Source organism: Anabrus simplex, chromosome 3, assembly GCF_040414725.1.
Source record: "Anabrus simplex isolate iqAnaSimp1 chromosome 3, ASM4041472v1, whole genome shotgun sequence".
Taxonomy (NCBI): Eukaryota; Metazoa; Arthropoda; class Insecta; order Orthoptera; family Tettigoniidae; genus Anabrus; species Anabrus simplex.
The window spans coordinates 334118541-334138262 of record NC_090267.1 but is presented as its reverse complement, the minus strand read 5'-3'; the positions used below and the strand labels follow the sequence as shown (position 1 = coordinate 334138262).

The following is a 19722-nucleotide window of genomic DNA, read 5'->3' as shown; positions in this document are numbered from 1 at the left end:
TGAGGACTTATGAAGGTATCTTTCAGAATGTATGGGTTTCTTGTACATTGCATGGCCTAGTGTACCATCATTCTTCTTGTATACTAACATATCAAGGAAAGGTCATTTACCTTCATTTTTTACTTCCATTGTGAACTTGATCTTACTGTTAATGGAATTTAGTTGTTCCAAAACTTCATTTAGTGTTTCCCTTCCATGTGGCCAGACCGAAAATGTGTCATACACGTAACGATAGAAGCACTTAGGTTCTGTAACTTTGGTAGTCCTGTATGTTCATGGTCGGTCTTGCATACTGGCGATTTATTTATTTATTTATTTATTTATTTATTTATTTATTTATTTATTTATTTATTTACTTGGTTCGTTGCGACTTACTCAGGGCGACTTCGTTCTTCCCACTACCTCTTCATTCTTTCATTCCTCGTGTTTCTCCTCGTGACCAAGCAGAGTAGCTTCAACTAACAGTGTCCACAGCTTCTCTGTGACTTTACAGCCCTGCATTCGGGAGATGGTAGGCTTGCCTCACCGTCGGCTTTCCTAAGAATTGTTTTCCGTTGTTTTCCCTCCTCCTCCCTAAGACAAATTCCGAAACAGCTCCTTTTATAGGACATGGCCACTCCTCTCTCACCTTCTCCATATCTCAAATCACCGCAACACAACTCCTGGCCTGAAAGAGTGTGGCACCCTCTAGGAGACTCGCCGCACCAGATCACTGTAGGGAATGAAAACATAGTCACGATCTTTTCTTGTTCTCAGTCTTTGTCCAGGTATCGGTCCATTTATGACCTTCCACCAGTCCCTTGTAGCTGGTCCTATGCTGTATTGTCGTAAGTGGATTTTTCCATAATGCCAATTGCCTTCCAATCCACCCTGCCTTCCTTCCTCCAGTCATTGTCCCTTAAGTATGTCGTTAAGCATCCCTTTTTGATCAACATGTCTTCCATCATCAGCAGGTATCCCTTACGAATCCCGCTCGAAATTAGTTCTACTCTCTTGTATAGCTCCTGTTTCGATCTACCTTTTTTTGTTGTTGTCCAATCTTATCTCTCAAGATCTTTCCTCCTTTTCCAACCCTTTTTCAAGCTCTTTTATCCAATTTGAACGTCTCCATTTCGTACAGTGTGACTTTCTTGGTGGTCGTCATATATTGCAATTTAGCGTTTCTCGATAGGCTCCTTTTCCCATAAGTTAGCAGTGTATCGTATTTTCTGTCTGATGTACACTTATTGTTCTACAGTTTAGATGGTATGTTATCACCCGACGCCGGGAGTTGTCGACTTTCCCTACCCCTTGGTCTCCGCATTCAGTGTCTTTGTCTTGTTCTACGCTATCTTCAGGTCAACCTTCACCGCAGTCTTGGCTAGGTTTGCCAGTGCTGTATTCATGTCTTCTTCCTCCTCTTGTACTTCATTTTATACCCAATTGGTACCAATTCAGTCCCCATGATTTTGCTCATCTGTCTTCAAACTGGTATTGTTGAATTTGTAGCCTTCCTCTATATTTATATTGTTTGAATGCTTATCTATTTTTATAGCCTCTCGGACGTTTCTTACTTTACCTTATTTTTTATCATATCTTATCTAATTTTTTCTTATTTTATCAAATTAAATTTTGTGATTTGTTTCGGAGGAATATGTTTTCATTCTTCCGTAAATCATTCATGTTAAATTGCACACGCATGAGATACTTAACTAATGGTGCAGTACTTTTCACAGCTGTCAGCATTTCCTTTGTTAGGTTCAGGGTTACTATACAAAAGAGGAAGTTTATTCTGAAGATACGAGAGCAATAGCTTTTCAATCACATATACTAGCGACGTAGGGTATCATTCACTACACCTTTGTTTGGAGATATATCAATTGATGTAGTATTGTGTGCGTTAATGACGTTATTGAGTGGGTTATTCGATTATTATTTGCACGCCCGTTCGTAAGGTCTGTCACATATTTGTACAGTTGCATTTTCACCTTGGGCAATTTAACACATAGTAGTATATAATGTTGGCACCAGGTTATGTTCGACCAGTCCCAGCAACATGTTCGCTAAGAGGATCGCCTTCTTCGTCGCAGCTCTCTTCGTCGTTCAGGTGAGTTGTGTTAATAACGGACATATCACTAAGGCGAGGAAAACCGTGGCTAAATGCTTATCGTGCTGGTCTTTGGTCACAGAGGTCCCGGGTTAGATTCCCTGCAGGGTTGGGAATTTTAATAATCATTGGTTAATTTCGTTGGCACGGGGGCTGGGTGTATGTGTCGTCTTCATCATCATTTCATCCTCATCACGATGTGCAGTTCACCTGCACGTGGCGAGCCAAACATGTCCTCGGACAGGTGGTGGTGGTAGTGGTGATTTTCGTTTTAGGGGAAGTACAACTAGTTAATCATCCTCTGTCCTCGGACACTCCCGGCACTAAATGCCATGTATTGTGTTGTGTTGGGTATTCAGTCCGAATGCTGGTTTGATCCTCCACAGCTATGCCGACAGCTGTCATAGATGGCATAGGCATCACTGAAGAGGCGTTCTAGGGAAATGAGGAGATGGGTAGTTCCCCATTGCTTTCCTCACCGAGCCAGAAGTTGCTCACATATCAGTCTACCAAGCCCACTGAAATGCTCGTACCAACTGACCCTATGATTGGTATTTTCATACCATTCATAGCAGGGATTAGCTGCATAAGGAACAGTATTACTAGCATCGCCCATACTTCAGTCAATGAGCCCCTTCCAGAAGACATAGTGCACTGTAAACACTATATCTCGCCAGCAAGGGCATACTAAAAACCACATGCCATTTTATTTCAGCGAGGAACAGTCAATAAATAAATAAATAAATAAATAAATAAATAAATAAATAAATAAATAAATAAATAAATAAATAAATAAATAAATAAATAAATAATACAACCCCATCTACGAGGTTGCAGATCTTCTGAAGGTGGTGCATATGGATGGCCTATCTACTTATTCCGAAGATATGATCGCGCTGCTGTCTAGCAGCGAATGTGTTACTCTGCTGGATGGTTGCTATGGCAAGCATTCTTCAAGAATAAGCAGCACGCTTTATGTAAATATACCGTTGCATAGATCTGCCCGTGCCGGGCTGAGTAGCTGAGAGGGTTAAGGCGCTGGCCTTCTAACCCCAACTTGGCAGGTTCGATCTTGGCTCAGTCCGGTGGTATTTGAAGGTGCTCAAATACGACAGTCTCGTGTCGGTAGATTTACTGGCACGTAAAAGAAATCCTGCGGGACTAAATTCCGGCACCTCGGCGTCTCCGAACACCGTAAAAGTAGTCAGTGGGACGTAAAGCAAATAACATAAATAAAATAAATAAATAGATCTGCCGGTGGAATAAATGATTCACAGATAGTCTTATGCCGTCAGACCTCGGAGGGAAGAGTATGGAATCAATCAATCAATCAATCAATCAATCAATCAATCAATCAATCTGCATTTAGAACTGTCGCTCAGGTGTCATATTCGAATTATATAATCAGCCTTCCATGGCGCTAGGGCGCGCGGCTGTGAGCTTGCATCCGGAAGATAGTAGGTTCGAATCCCACTATCGGCAGCCTTGAAGATGGTTTTCCATGGTTTCCCATTTTCACACCTGGCAAATGCTGGGGCTGTACCTTAATTAAGGCCACGGCCGCTTCCTTCCAACTCCTAGGCCTTTCCTATCCCATCGTCGCCATAAGACCTATCTGTGTCGGTGCGACGTAAAGCCCCTAGCAAAAAAAATGGCGCTAGGCAACCGGCCAGGTGAGTTGGTTTGCTATAAATAAATAAAGATACGTACAGTTAAAATCAATGAATGGGGTTTTATTTACTATAGTTTATTATACTGACGTGACAATCTTCCGCTACGACGCCATTCCCATCTCTCTCTCTCTCTCTCTCTCTCTCTCTCTCTCTCTCTCTCTGAGACATTATTGGCAAAAAGAAGGCAAAGTCGTCTCCGTAAAGGCCATGAAGACCCTTGGAGGGGTGGACCACTATCCGTAACCTTGGCACTTGGTAGAGTAGAGTGGTTAGTTCTACGCGCGGCCGCCTATACCTCAAGGCATAAACCTGGTACTCATTTTTTTGTGTAGGTTGAGTCACCCTCAGGGCCACGTGCACTTTCGGAAGTTCCTTGAATATTACGACGTCATGACGGGGAATGGCACCCACGTCCTTCCGAGTGAACCGAGACTCGTTGGCCACTGGTAAATACACTGACTGACAGAGCAAATGCAACACCAAGAAGGAGTGGTCAGAACTTTATGCCAATTGCAGGGTAGACTGACGTCACTGAGGTATGCTCATGATGTGAAATGCGCCGCTGTGCTGCGCACGTAGCGAACGATAAATGGGACACGGCGTTGGCGAATGGCCCACTTCGTACCGTGATTTCTCAGCCGACAGTCATTGTAGAACGTGTTGTCGTGTGCCACAGGACACGTGTATAGCTAAGAATGCCAGGCCGCCGTCAACGGAGGCATTTCCAGCAGACAGACGACTTTACGAGGGGTATGGTGATCGGGCTGAGAAGGGCAGGTTGGTCGCTTCGTCAAATCGCAGCCGATACCCATAGGGATGTGTCCACGGTGCAGCGCCTGTGGCGAAGATGGTTGGCGCAGGGACATGTGGCACGTGCGAGGGGTCCAGGCGCAGCCCGAGTGACGTCAGCACGCGAGGATCGGCGCATCCGCCGCCAAGCGGTGGCAGCCCCGCACGCCACGTCAACCGCCATTCTTCAGCATGTTCAAGACACCCTGGCTGTTCCAATATCGACCAGAACAATTTCCCGTCGATTGGTTGAAGGAGGCCTGCACTCCCGGCGACCGCTCAGAAGACTACCATTGACTCCACAGCATAGACGTGCACGCCTGGCATGGTGCCGGGCTAGAGCGACTTGGATGAGGGAATGGCGGAACGTCGTGTTCTCCGATGAGTCACGCTTCTGTTCTGTCAGTGATAGTCACCGCAGACGAGTGTGGCGTCGGCGTGGAGAAAGGTCAAATCCGGCAGTAACTGTGGAGCGCCCTACCGCTAGACAACGCGGCATCATGGTTTGGATGGTTTGGGGCGCTATTGCGTATGATTCCACGTCACCTCTAGTGCGTATTCAAGGCACGTTAAATACCCACCGCTACGTGCAGCATGTGCTGCGGCCGGTGGCACTCCCGTACATTCAGGGGCTGCCCAATGCTCTGTTTCAGCAGGATAATGCCCGCCCACACACTGCTCGCATCTCCCAACAGGTTCTACGAGGTGTACAGATGCTACCGTGGCCAGCGTACTCTCCGGATCTCTCACCAATCGAACACGTGTGGGATCTCATTGGACGCCGTTTGCAAACTCTACCCCAGCCTCGTACGGACGACCAACTGTGGCAAATGGTTGACAGAGAATGGGGAACCATCCCTCAGGACACCATCCGCACTCTTATTGACTCCGTACCTCGACGTGTTTCTGGGTGCATCGCCGCTCGCGGTGGTCCTACATCCTACTGAGTCGATGCCGTGCGCATTGTGTAACCTGCATATCGGTTTGAAGTAAACATCAATTATTCATCCGTGCCGTCTCTGTTTTTCCCCCAACTTTCATCCCTTTCGAACCACTCCTCCTTGTTGTTGCATTGTCACTGTCAGTCAGTGTAGATTGTACCACCCATAGTTAGAATTACGCCTCGCGTCATTGCCACGAAAACCCAGTTGTACTTTCCTTCACTTGTCCTCACCCATATACCGTATATGTAACTGTTTGAACCAAGGTTCTAAAACGTCTGTAGCCGTGCTTGACGCTGCCAACAGTTAAAAATCGTAAACGATACTAGACGCAGTTTATGTATCAAACAACTGAAGCCATTCCAGATGGAGGAAATGTGGAAGGAGCTGTGGAAAGTTGATCCCAGATCTCATCAAATCCGATTAGATGATCCCAGTCAAACTCTTTCAGAAACTCAGCCACTTAGAGCCGCATGGCGCCGACGGAACCGCGCTCAATCAGGCCATGGGAGATGTAATATGTTACTTCACGATTGGGTAGGATACTAGATTTCTAGAAGTGTAATTGTGAAGCCCTTGAACAGACAATTACTCACATCATCCGAGAATGGCCAAATGAGAATGCCCATGTTCACAGTCATGTCACCGGGCGAGTTGGCCGTGCGTGTAGAGGCCCGCGGCTGTGAGCTTGCATCCGGGAGATAGTAGGTTCGAATCCCACTATCGACAGCCCTGAAAATGGTTTTCCGTGTTTTCCCATTTTCACACCAGGCAAATGCTGGGGCTGTACCTTAATTAAGGCCACGGCCGCTTCCTTCCAACTCCTAGGCCTTTCCTATCCCATCGTCGCCATAAGACCTATCTGTGTCGGTGCGACGTAAAGCCCCTAGCAAAAAAAAAACCAGTCATGTCGTCATGGCTCAACAGTCGACTTAAAACAGTCCGGACACATAGTGATTTCATTTTATTACTATTTGCTTTACGTCGCGACTATGGGATAGGGAAGGCCTAGGGGTGGGAAGGAAGTGACCGTGGCCATAATATTTAGGTACAGCCCCAGATTTTCCCTGGCTTGAAAATGTGAAACCATCTTCAGGGATGCTGACAGTGGGATTCGAACCCATTATCTCCTGGATGCAAGCTCACAGCTGCGCGACACTAACCGCACGGCCAACTCGCCCAATGGACGCATAGTGTTAAGTGTTACGAATATGCTAAAATAACGGCCAAAGGTAGACTCACCTGGAGTTGACTCATCCTAGGGTGAAAACAGTTGTAAAGGACTCCATACACGCGCAGACTTCTGGGATACTCTGAGAGGTAAGTCGGAAGTATGCGGTTGCCCATACACGCTTAGCCTAAATTATTTACCGATGTAGTTTAATACGCGCTCAGCTGTTTTCTCTTTAAGATAACAAGCTTCGGTTGGTTAAAAATTTTTCAGCGGCGTAGCAAATGGAGGAGGAGGGTACTGGAGGTTAGAGCCCCCCCCCCCCAATACTGTAAATTTTGCAAAAAGAAAATAAACTGGCAACAGTCAATAGAGATTCAGGGACATAATGGTAGAACCAACAGATCTGTTGAACCTATTTTCTAAGAAGCCTCGAAAATTGGATTTTAGATTATAATCTGAACATACCATTCGTCGTAGAACTGCTGACCTTAATGATATTGTTCTTGTTCTGTATTTTAATGTAAGATTTTGTAGTGCGCTGAAATCTGAATATCAACAAAATCCACTTGTATCAGTGTCCTTATAAAGAAACTCATGCACGCACCTCACACGCACAAGCACCTTCATTCTGTTCTGTCGTCATTTTGTAACTATACCTACACCCTCCCCCCCCCCCAATCAGCTCATCCTGGCTACGATACTGCTGAAAATATAATACGGATTGAAATTAATTCGGCAGTCAGTATGGAAGATGAGTTGTTACTTGGAATTAATGTTGTGCTCTGGGCCACGAAAACACGCGAGGGGGGGGGGGGTTATTGCTGTTTCACCTTCGTAGGTCACCACGTTTACATTTTCTGCCACAAGTCTGAGAGAGCGCTTTCATCGCAGTCTCCGGCTGAATTCAAGCAGCGCCAGAATGTACAGTGTATGACAGTTTAACAGCACTTGTTTAGTCTCTGCATACAGTATCTCTGCGTTTCAATCGCTCTGTACTGCAGATCCTACTTGTTTGTCAATAATTTTTTTTCGTAGATTCACCCTTCCAAGATAACATTAATGTTTCAAATTTTCCAAAGTTACTATTCTTCTGAGCTATTTCCTTAGTTTGGAAATGACGTCGGAGCAATCAGATTGAAAGACATAGACACGTCGGAGCAATCAGATTGAAAGACATAGACAGACGCACGGACAAACACATAGACAATCGCCTTTTAATATGAAAGTGAAACGACGTATGTAGGCTATGTCCGCCTTCCAAAATGTGGAAATTCATTATATTCTCAGAGGGAACTGTTACACGAGTAACTAAGTCTTATTTCGAAATATTGACCTCAAATATTCAGTTCGCCGGGCTGAGTGGCTCAGACGGTTAAGACGCAGGCCTTCTGACCCCAACTTGGCAGGTTAGATCCTGGCTCAGCCCGGTGGTATTTGAAGGTGCTCAAATACGTCAGCCTCGTGTCGGTAGATTTACTGACACGTAAAAGAACTCCTGCGGGACTAAATTCCGGCACCTCGGCGTCTCCAAAAACCGTAAAAGAGTAGTTAGTGGGACGTAAAACAAATAACATTATTATTATTATTATTATTATTATTATTATTATTATTATTATTATTATTATTATTATTATTATTATATTCAGTTCAAACACAAAAATGAAATGAAATGTCGTATGGCTTTTAGTGCCGGGGTATCCCAGGACGGGTTCGGCTCGCCAGGTGCAGGTCTTTCTATTTGACTCCCGTAGGCGACCAGCGCGTCGTGATGAGGATGAAATGATGATGAAGACAACACATACACCCAGCCCCCGTGCCACTGGAATTAACCAATTAAGGTTAAAATCCCCGACCCGGCCGGGAATCGAACCCGGGACCCCCTGAACCGAAGGCCAGTACACTGACCGCTCAGCCAACGAGTCGGACAGTTCAACCACAGAACTATTATGATACAAGGTGATTCAGGATCTACTTATTCGTTAGAGATATAGACATTCTGTTTTCAAATTCTTAAATTGTATTAAGGAGCTCATAAAATACTGTCCTATTCCTCTCGATCACATACTTAATTACAGATAAACCGGTAACAAATTCACTGATGTGCTAATTGTGCAAATCCGAAGAGTAGTTTTGGAGATATTAAAGGGTTTCATACAGTGTCCACAGAAAGTATTCGTACACCTATGGAAAGTGATGGAACATCATTAAGACTTACGAGCTGAAGTCAGATTTATAAACAGCATTACGAAATGCAGGGTCCGCCTCTGTGGTGTAGTGGTTAGCGTGATTAGCTGCCACCCCCGGAGGTCCGGGTTCGATTCCCGGCTCTGCCACGAAAATTTGAAAAGTGGTACGAGGGCTGGAACGGGGTCCACTCAGCCTCGGGAGGTCAACTGAGTAGAGGTGGGTTCGATTCCCACCTCAGCCATCCTCGAAGTGGTTTTCCGTGGTTTCCCACTTCTCCTCCAGGCGAATGCCGGGATGGTACCTAACTTAAGGCCACGGCCGCTTCCTTCCCTCTTCCTTGTCTATCCCTTCCAATCTTCCCATCCCTCCCTGGTGAGGCCGCCTGGGCGAGGTACTGGTCATTCTCCCCAGTTGTATCCCCCGACCAAGAGTATGAAACTCCAGGACACTGCCCTTGAGGCGGTAGAGGTGGGATCCCTCGCTGAGTCCGAGGGAAAAGCCGAACCTGGAGGGTAAACAGATGATGATGATGATGATTACGAAATGCATCAGACATACACGCTGAACATGCAGATCGTTTAAAATGTAACATGATCGGCACGATACTGTATACAGACGGCAGATCGTACCGCCAAGAAAGTATTCGTACAGTGCGGATGTACTGTTTTTGTGATTGGTTAAATCAGTTGTACCACAGGTTTAGGCCACTGTGCCTGCAGGAGGGGTTGTTATCTCTTCGGTCATCACCGTGCTGTCGTTGCCGCAAGGTTATTTGATACGGGGGCGAAAGACGACGGAACTATCATTGAGTCAAAGAGAGAATATAGTGTTACTGAATAAACAAGGTAAAAGTCAGTAGAAAAACAGCTCCCATTAGCTTTACTACGGTGAATTCAATAGTTAATAAATACAAGCACAGCGGACAAACAGAAAACAAACCCAGATCTGCTCCTCCAGAAGAGCTGACAGTATGGGAGCGACGCATTATTGTGCGATCGGCACGAAAGGAACCGTTCCGAAGTGCTGCATCCATCGCTAGACCTCACTTCAAGGTCCAACAAAACGGTGAGTGTGCGAACTAAAAGGAACGTATTTCAGAGTGCGAACCTGCGTAGTGGTTGTCCACGAAAGAAGCCACTTATAAGTGAAATAAATAAGCAGAAGCTCCCACAGTTCGCGAAAGAGTATTGTGGAAAGACAATGGACTTTTCGAACACCATTAATTTTTCTGATCAAGGGAAGTTTACACAGTTTAGAACTCGTATGAGCAGGAAGGTATGGCGCAAGCCAAACATCGAACTTGCACCTCAATACGTAATCCCCACGGTAAAACACGGAGGAGCGAATGTGATGGTTTGTGGCTGCATGACTGCGAATAGAGTGGGAAACCTGGCATTTATTGATGGTATTATGGATGCCAGGAAGTACATAGATGTGTTGCATCATAATTTAAACAGCAGTGCAGACAAGCTTCATCTGGAAGGAGTCTTCCCCTTCCAACAGGACAATGATACTAAGCACCGTGCAACGATACGCAGTGAATGGTGGTTGTACAATGCCCGAAGAAGACTTCTCACTCCACCGCAGAGTCCAGATCTCAATCCCAGAGAGAACCTGTGGGATCATATAGGCAAAAAAGTGCAAAAACGCCAACCTACTTATAAAGAACATCTTAAAGAGATATTCTCAGATGCAAGGTCCAACATAATCTGAAGAGTACACCAAACATCTAGTTAACTCAATGCCAAGACATCTGGACCAGGTCATCAAAGCTAAAGGCATGCATACAAAGTATTAAGACTGTGTTTGAACAAAGACTTCGGCAAGTAATTGAATTATCTAGTAGTGTACGAATACTTTTTGTTGTGTTAAAATATGGGTTTATTTCTTTATTATGTTGAGTGCTCTAAATGTGATACATATGTCTCGCTGGATGTGTTTATATTAGTTCATGGTGCTTAATATACGAGCTATACGTTAAAAATGTTGGTGTACGAATACTTTCTGTGGCTACTGTATGTGTAGGCATTTTACAGAGAGAGATGCACCACTGGCCATGGTGTCGGGCGCGTAGTTCTCGTGCTTGACTCACGCCTTGTTGATAAATACACATACTTCGCCATTATCTGGAGGGGGGCGCGGAAAAGAACAGTATGATGTAGGCCTACAGCATTTCGGAGTTACAAAACTTTTGTTTCATTGCCGCTGAATTAGAAAAAGACTAGATAACACAGTGAAATTTTAATAATGTAAGTGCTTTATTGTCCTTCTCATGAGTAAGTACACAGTACATGATATAGAATCAACAACTTCAAAATCCAATAAATTACACGGTCATTGGGAAGAATGAATGCAAAGTTAATGGACAACATTATTTTTGGACTCTTTGGTCCTTATAGCCAGCATGGAAGATTGATCTACGTTAGCAACAGGCAGTGGCCGAGTTAAAATAATAAGTACTGTACTCTTTCAGTCCTCGCGAACATAAGAAAGTTGAAAAAAATGTACACATTAAAATTTAAAATGAAACAAAGCTGGCCCATTGAGTTCCTTTTGAACGTCTCTTCTTACGAGTGTGGCTGACCATCAAACATTTTGACTGTACAATACCGACACAATATGCTATGTAAGGAATACGTTCGGTATGTGTGTTTATCAACAAAGCGTGAGTCATGCAGGCGGACAATACAATGGGCATCAGCATTGCTTTTTGTCTAATACCACACTCATCGGATTTGTAGTCCGACTCGTTGGCTGAACGGTCAGCGTACTGGCCTTCGGTTCAGAGGGTCCCGGGTTCGATTCCCGGCCGGATCGGGGATTTTAACCTTAATTGGTTAATTCCAATGGCACGGGGGCTGGGTGTATGTGTTGTCTTCATCATCATTTCATCCTTATCATGACGCGCAGGTCGCCTACGGGAGTCAAATAGAAAGACCTGCGCCTGGCGAACCGAACCCATTCTGGGATATCCCGGCACATTTCATTTCATCGGATTTGTAAAGTAAGCAATTCGCTGAATTTATCGTTCTATTCTTAATTGTTCTTCTGGGTGAAATTAGTATAGTCCTATTAAGAAAACATAGTTGCTACCTGTTTCTCGGTAATTACGTATGTGATCGAGAGAAATAGGATAGTACTTTATGACCCCATCAATACAATTTAAGAATTTGAAAATAGAATGTCTATATCTTTAACGAGTCCGTAGATGTTTGAGGTGGACAACTTAGCTGAATCACCCTGTATCATAATAGGTCTGTGTTTGAACTGAATATCTGAGGTCAATATTTTAAAATAAGACTTTGTTACTCGTATAACACTTCTCTCTGAGAATGTTTCTAGACTTTTCTATTCGGCACTTCATCTCTGATTACAGATCTCCAGGTATCCGCTGAAAAATTAAAAAATGCGCAAATTGTTAGTGCTATTTGTGTATAAATCCCAGCATGTCACAGTCATATACATTTCCTTAGAAACTCTAATGTTTCTCAAAGAAATTACGCTTAAAGTACGCCTGCCGGAACACCCGACAGCTTAGAGCTGGGGGCTTGGCTAGTTGCTGGTACGTCCTGGATACAGAGTGTACGGAGTTTCCTGTAGCTTGAACCTAGTGATTTAGTGGCGTAGTAGAGGGACACAGGAAACTGTACACACTTGAGATAACAATGTTGTCTCCGGGCCGACATCCAGTGACTTCAAGCACGCACAACAATTCTGCAGTGAGATTTGAATATATTTTAGCGGTCTGAACTATCAGAACCCCTAAAATTTACGCAATTCACCTACATAACTGTCGAGCGGGTAGACGATCTTTGCGCCTTGTTCAAATACGTTTGCATTCTGACCTACTTGTGCCTAAAATCTTTTCCCTAGTCAGTGACATTACCAAAGACGGGTCCGACTCGTTGGCTGAATGGTCAGCGTACTGGCCTTCGGTTCAGAGGGTCCCGGGTTCGATTCCCGGCCGGGTTGGGGATTTTAACCTTCATTGGTTAATTCCAGTGGCTCGGGGGACGGGTGTTTGTGCTGTCCCAACATCCCTGCAACTCACACACCACACATAACACTATCCTCCACCACAATAACACGCAGTTACCTACAGATGGCAGATGCCGCCCACCCTCATCGGAGGGTCTACCTTACAAGGGCTGCACCCGGCTAGAAATAGCCACACGAAATTATAATTATTATACCAAAGACGGGTATCTTCTACTAGTTGTATATTTTTCCCATGATACTATTCAACGGTATAATTGCATGTGTCATAGTCTTAAAAACCCCATTTTCACAAACGTACTTAATTTTCTTCTGTTTCAGGTATCGGCAGATACCAATTCGCAGTGGGAGAATGTCCAAAAGGTGTTCGGTGATATGATAGAGAAAGTTGAGAATGCCGCCAATGATGTCTCCAGCCATATTCAGCAGTGGGCTCAGGAGGAACAGCAGAGGATTGATGAAATTCGAGACAACATAAGCAGCAAAATCAGCGAGGGCATGGCCAACCTCAAAGAAAAAGCCGCGGAAGTGGGAGCCGATGTTAGCGAATGTTTCCAGGCCCTGCCTGAAGATGGCAAGTCAGTCGCAAAGAACCTCACCGCGGGGGCTGTGAAATGTGTCACTGATGAGGCGAGTACGTCCAGTACACTGAGTTACTTTTAGTTTGTTTATTTTTCAACTCGAAGTCTGACTGGATCTCGATCATTTCCTCTACAAGCTCTTGTGAGCAACACAGACATGTGTGTGCGTCTCTCAACCGCCATCTCAAGTAATCACTCACCACTGATGTCCATTTAGAGCTGTCGCCCAGAAGGCAAGATTTCCTATCAGATGTTTGGCTGGTCTTTTCTTAAATGATTTCAAAGAAGTTAGAAATGAATCGAACATCTCCCTTCGTAAATTATTCCAATCCGTAATTCTTCTGTGTAAACCTGTATACTCCCGAGTTGTTGTAGGGATTCTTATTCTTCTTCGTTTTGCCTCATGACTGAGGCGTCGTGACTATCATAATATTCTTCTTCTTTCTAGTTGCTTTACGTCGCACCGACACAGATAGGTCTTATGGCGACGATGGGACAGGAAAGGGCTAGGAGTGGGAAGGAAGCGGCCGTGGCCTTAATTAAGATACAGCCCCAGCATTTGCCTGGTGTGAAAATGGGAAACCACGGAAAACCATTTTCAGGGCTGCCGACAGTGGGATTCGAACCTACTATCTCCCGAATACTGGATACTGGCCGCACTTAAGCGACTGCAGCTATCGAGCTCGGTATCATAATATTCAGCCCTCTAGCCGATGAACCATACTCCGCCATTCTTCCCTACCTAAAGCTTTCAATGTGGTTACTCTGAGAAACACTGTAGGGGGCCGTTCACCATGTCAATCCATCGCGTTGCTATTCGTCCTTGTTGTCTAGTTCCCTGGACTTTGCCCTCAACAATCAGCTTTTGAAGACTACCAACTCGGCGCATTATATGTCCAAAGTAGCGTACAATCCGCTGAGAGACCTTACACGATAGACGAACTTTTATCTGAAGTTGGTTCAGGATTGATGTGTTCGTGCGATGAGCTGTCCAAGGAACAACATTGGAGTTGTAATTTGTTTGAATTGAAATGGTTTTAAGATAATTTACATAGAACGGACTGGCCGAACATTCGCTCAGCGTTACCAAGAACACTTTAAGGCCGAACAATATAATAAATATTCTTCTTTTGCGGAACATATTCACAGCAATAATCGCAACCTTCATGGCAAGGACAAAGATATGGAGTTAATCTACAAATGCAATTTTCGTTCAGAATTAAACATTCATGATAATATCGAAATATACTTACCTCAGAAAAAATAAAAGGGCCCGGATAAAATTTTAAATGAAACCGCCGATCACAATGTCATATTTACAATCTTGAGGTGACGCGACGTCACATGCTTCTCACTCGTTCGCCCCGTGAAGGTTGCTCAGTCTTCGTGTAACAGCTGACGTGTGTCGGCATGCTTGATCATTCCTATCATTATAAGGTATGTTTTTAAGCGCATTGATTAGGTTTACAAGTTCTGTAATGTTAGCTTTATTATTCGATTTCTTATTTTCATTACAGTACAATTCTCCTCTGCACTTTAAACTCAAGACGGCATAATTATGTGGATTTTAGTATTTTAGTTTTGAATATTCACTGGTGATGGACTAAGCTTCCAAAAACCGGGTTTGAATTAAAATATTTTAATGCGTGCGGATGTAGATTGTCTTTAAGTTTAAGAAGTGTATCTATATCTATGGTGAGAAACGTAGGTTCTCTGAAAAAATTGTCGTACACTAAGTATTAAAAATTAATTCAATACAAAGGATAACACGTGCAAGATTCAAAGGAAAAAGTGTATGAGAACAGTGTTGGGAAACTTGTTTAGATCGTACTTAATCAGTGTTTGCAAACATAAATGTTAATGTTGTGAACTTGAGACCATTTTTTTAGACATAATTCTGTATTTGCAGGTTGACCAAGCCAAGGACATCATAACTTCCCTTATGGAACTTGCGAAGGAGGCGAACGCCACCTTGGCGGAGGCAAGTGAAAACTGGGGAGAGTGCCAATCCCAGTCGTCTGGTTGGAAGTTGGCCATGTGCGAGGCCAAGGTAGCTGCCGGGGCAGCAATGAAGGAGGCCCAGTACTCCGCGCAGGCGGGCGTACAGGTCAGCAAGGGGGCCAAGCTCGTCTCCACCGCCCAGGCCACCATGGAGGCTTGTGCTGCAGCTGATATGGCCACTGCTGCTGTCAATGCCGGAAAGGTAATGACCAAACTCGGACAATGCATCATGAGCAAGATCACACAAAACTGAGACCACTCATCAGCATTTACCATTGTTTACAATATATTGTGATTTATTCAAATTGTATCAATAAATTAATAAAACATTTGAAATTATAATTGAATAGCTTCTTTCACAAACCTCAGATCTTGGTGAACGGTAACTTTCCAGGAAATAAATATAGCCTACTGTTGTAATTAATGAACAAGGGGAGTGCGTATGTGAGGATCTTCAAAAGGCAGAAGTATTCAATCAGCAGTATGTAAAGATTGTTGGTTACAAGGATAATGTCGAGATATAGGAGGAGACTAACGCCAAAGAAGTAATACAATTTACATATGATAACAATGACATTTACAATAAGATACAAAAGTAGTAAACTAGAAAAGCGGCTGGAATTGATCAGATTTCTGGGGATATACTAAAGACAATGGGTTGGAATATAGTACCATATCTGAAGTACTTATTTGATTATTGTTTGGTTGGAGGAGCTATACCAGATGAATGGAGAGTTGCTACAGTAGCCCCTGTGTATAAAGGAAAGGGTGATAAATATAAAGCTGAAAATTACAGGCCAGTAAGTTTGACATGCATTGTATGTAAGCTTTGGGAAGGCATTCTTTCTGATTATATTAGACATGTTTGTGAAATTAATAACTGGTTCGATAGAAGGCAGTTTGGTATTAGGAAAGGTTGTTCCGCTGAAGCTCAACTAGTAGGATTCCAGCAAGATATAGCAGATATCTTGGATTCTGGAGGTCAAATGGACTGTATCGCGATTGACCTGTCTAAAGCATTTGATAGGGTGGATCATGGGAGACTACTGGCAAAAATGAGTGCAATTGGACTAGACAAAAGAGTGACTGAATGGGCTGCTATATTTCTAGAAAATAGATCTCAGAGAGTTAGAGTAGGTGAAGCTTTGTCTGACCCTGTAATAGTTGAGAGGGGAGTTCCTCAGGGCAGTGTTATCGGACCTTTACGTTTTCTTATACATATAAATGATATAAGTAAAGGAGTGGAATCGGAGGTAAGGCTTTTTGCGGATGATGTTATTCTCTATAGAGTGACAAATAAGTTACAAGATTGTGAGCAACTGCAACGTGACCTCGAAAATGTTGTGAGATGGACAGCAGGCAATGGTATGTTGATAAACGGGGTTGACAGTCAGGTTGTGAGTTTCACAAATAGGAAAAGTCCACTCAGTTTTAATTACTGTGTTGATGGAGTGAAAGTTCCTTTTGGGGATCATTGTAAGTATCTAGGTGTTAATATAAGGAAAGACCTTCATTGGAGTAATCACATAAATGGGACTGTAAATAAAGGGTACCGATCTCTGCACATGGTTATGAGGGTGTTTAGGGGTTGTAGTAAGGATGTAAAGGAGAATGCATATAAGTCTCTGGTAAGACCCTAACTAGAGTATGGTTCCAGTGTATGGGACCCTCACCAGGATTACCTGATTCAAGAACTGGGAAAAATCCAAAGAAAAGCAGCTCGATTTGTTCTGAGTGATTTCCGACAAAAGAGTAGCGTTACAAAAATGTTGCAATGTTTGGGTTGGGAAGAATTGAGAGAAAGAAGAAGAGCTGCTCGACTAAGTGGTATGTTCCGAGCTGTCAGCGGAGAGATGGCGTGGAATGACATTGGTAGACGAATACGTTTGAATGGCGTTTATAAAAGTAGGAAAGATCACAATATGAAGATAAAGTTGGAATTCAAGAGGACAAACTGGGGCAAATATTCATTTATAGGAAGGGGAGTTAGGGATTGGAATAACTTACCAAGGGAGATGTTCAATACATTTCCAATTTCTTTGAAATCATTTCGGAAAAGGTTAGGAAAGCAACAGATAGGGAATCTGCCACCTGGGCGACTGCCCTAAATGCAGATCAGTATTGATTGATTGATTGATTGATCTGTTGTTAAGAGACAGTTACAATTTTGCTAGAAGTTTTATTTCATATTTATGATCAGTTCGTCAGTTAGCATTACAAAATGCGCGTTGCTATATTAATAAAAACTGTTGACTTACGCTTTTCGCTGAAATAAAAACGTAGTTCAACATAAACAATGCATTTTGAATGAATAATTAATTAATTAATTAATTAAATTTAAACATAGACAATCTTCAAATTCTTCTTTTTCTTCTTCTTCTTCTTCTTCTTAATCTCCTTACCCTCCAGGGTTGGTTTTTCCCTCGGACATAGCGGGGGATACCACATCTACCGCCTCAAGGGCAGTGTCCTGGAGTATGAGACATTGGGTCGGGGGATACAAGTGGGGAGCATGACCAGTATCTCACCCAGGCGGCCTCACCTGCTATGCTGAACAGGGGCCTTGAGGGAGTATGGGAAGATTGGAAGGGTAGACGAGGAAGAGGGCAGGAAGCGGCCGTGGCCTTAAGTTAGGTACCATCCCGGCATTTGCCTGGAGGAGAAGTGGGAAACCACGGAAAACCACTTCCAGGATGGCTGAGGTGGGTATCGAACCCACCTTTACTCAGTTGACCTACCGAGGCTGAGTGGACCCCGTTACAGCAATCGTACCACTTTTCAAATTTTGTGGCAGAGCCGGGAATCGAACTCGGGCCTCCGGGAGTGGCAGCTAATCACACTAACCACTACACCACAAGGGCGGACAAATCTTCAAATTAATAATGTAAAATTTAGATCTACCGAACTCCCAACAATTTTTTATCGTTACCAATTATTTGACCGGATTACAGACGGAAAGACACCTTTAACTATTTTACACCATTCAGAATTCTGTCTACTTGTATTTTCTGCCAGTACTGTTCCTATTCATTGCAGACTCTCTAGTTCACCAGAATAGTGCACTGTTCTAACGAGAACAATATGGATTTGTAGAAAATTTACCTTGCTTTGATTAATAATAATAATAATAATAATAATAATAATAATAATAATAATAATAATAATAATAGTAATAATAATAATAATAATAATAATAATAAACCTCAAAAAATCTTCGGCGCAGTATGCATAGTTGGGCTGAGGATGAAAACGAGGTCTCCTGAGTTATACTACGATTCTGAGAAAATATCGGACACTATTCGGTAAAGACCATTGAAGTGTGGCCATAATCAAAGAATGGACTTACCAAAAGGGTATTTTACCGAGCTCGATAGCTGCAGTCGCTTAAGCGCGACCAGTATCCAGTATTCGGTAGATAGTGTGTTCGAACCCCACTGTCGGCAGTCCTGAAGTTGTTTTTCCGTGGATTCCCTTTTCCACACCAGGCAAATGCTAGGGATGTACTTTAATTAAGGCCACGGCTGCTTCTCTGCTACATCTACCCTTTTCCTGTGTCATCGTCGCCATAAGACCTGTCTGTGTCTGTGCGACGTAAAGCAACGCGTAAAAAAAGCATTTAATTATGTCTCCTCATTAAAAGTCAAGAATAATTGGATAGTCGAAAAAGAACAAGTTTTTCAAGAAATTAGCATAACAGGTGAAATGATATGGGACAGGCCTAGTTTTATAACCACCACTGCATGGACGAAAGAATGGGAAAAAACTCACAGCGAGAGGATGAAGAGATTTTGTGGGAAAAGAAAGCAAATTCGTCTACAAAACAAGTCCAATTCCCCTACTGAATTGGCCACGACGTTGTGAAAATAATAATAGTATGTGTAAGGACGTCATATTAGACTGTCTACAGCCTGAGGATGATCTTGTAATGTTTTCGCATTCCATTGGCACAGCTGCAATACAAATCAACCCACTTACCGGGCGAGTTGCCCGTGCGGTTAGGGTCACGCAGCTGTGAGGTTGCATCCAGGAGATAGTGGGATCGAACCCCACTGTCGGCAGCCCTGAATATGGTTTCCGTTGTTTTCCAATTTCACCCCAGGAAAATGCTGGGCCTGTACCTAAATTAAGGCCAATGCCACTTCCTTCCCACTCCTAGGTTCCTATCCCATCGTCGCCATAAGACCTATCTGTGTCGGTGCACCGTAAAAAAGTCGAACCTGTCATGGTACAATTGAGAAAGGTCAGCCTCTAGATCTTCTTTGAGGAAATAGAATTCATTATGAACATCAATCCG

General features: G+C 43.6%; 1 protein-coding gene across 1 annotated transcript; it reads left to right on the top strand.

Moving 5' to 3' along the window:
• Window positions 1-1999: 1999 nt before the first annotated feature.
• On the top strand, window positions 2000-15770 carry LOC136867301 (protein DR_1172). Its single transcript, XM_067144452.2, has 3 exons — window positions 2000-2086; window positions 13168-13476; window positions 15337-15770. Exons 1-3 carry the CDS (start codon window positions 2036-2038, stop codon window positions 15679-15681), a joined length of 705 nt encoding a protein of 234 aa, XP_067000553.2. The 5' UTR covers window positions 2000-2035; the 3' UTR covers window positions 15682-15770.
• Window positions 15771-19722: the final 3952 nt, after the last annotated feature.

Coding starts and splice junctions, on each gene's coding strand:
- LOC136867301 (XM_067144452.2), top strand. CDS start 2,036: ATGTTCGCTAAGAGGATCGCCTTCTTCGTCGCAGCTCTCTTCGTCGTT. Junction 2,087..13,167: donor CAGCTCTCTTCGTCGTTCAG/GTGAGTTGTGTT, acceptor CTTCTGTTTCAG/GTATCGGCAGATACCAATTC. Junction 13,477..15,336: donor TGAAATGTGTCACTGATGAG/GCGAGTACGTCC, acceptor CTGTATTTGCAG/GTTGACCAAGCCAAGGACAT.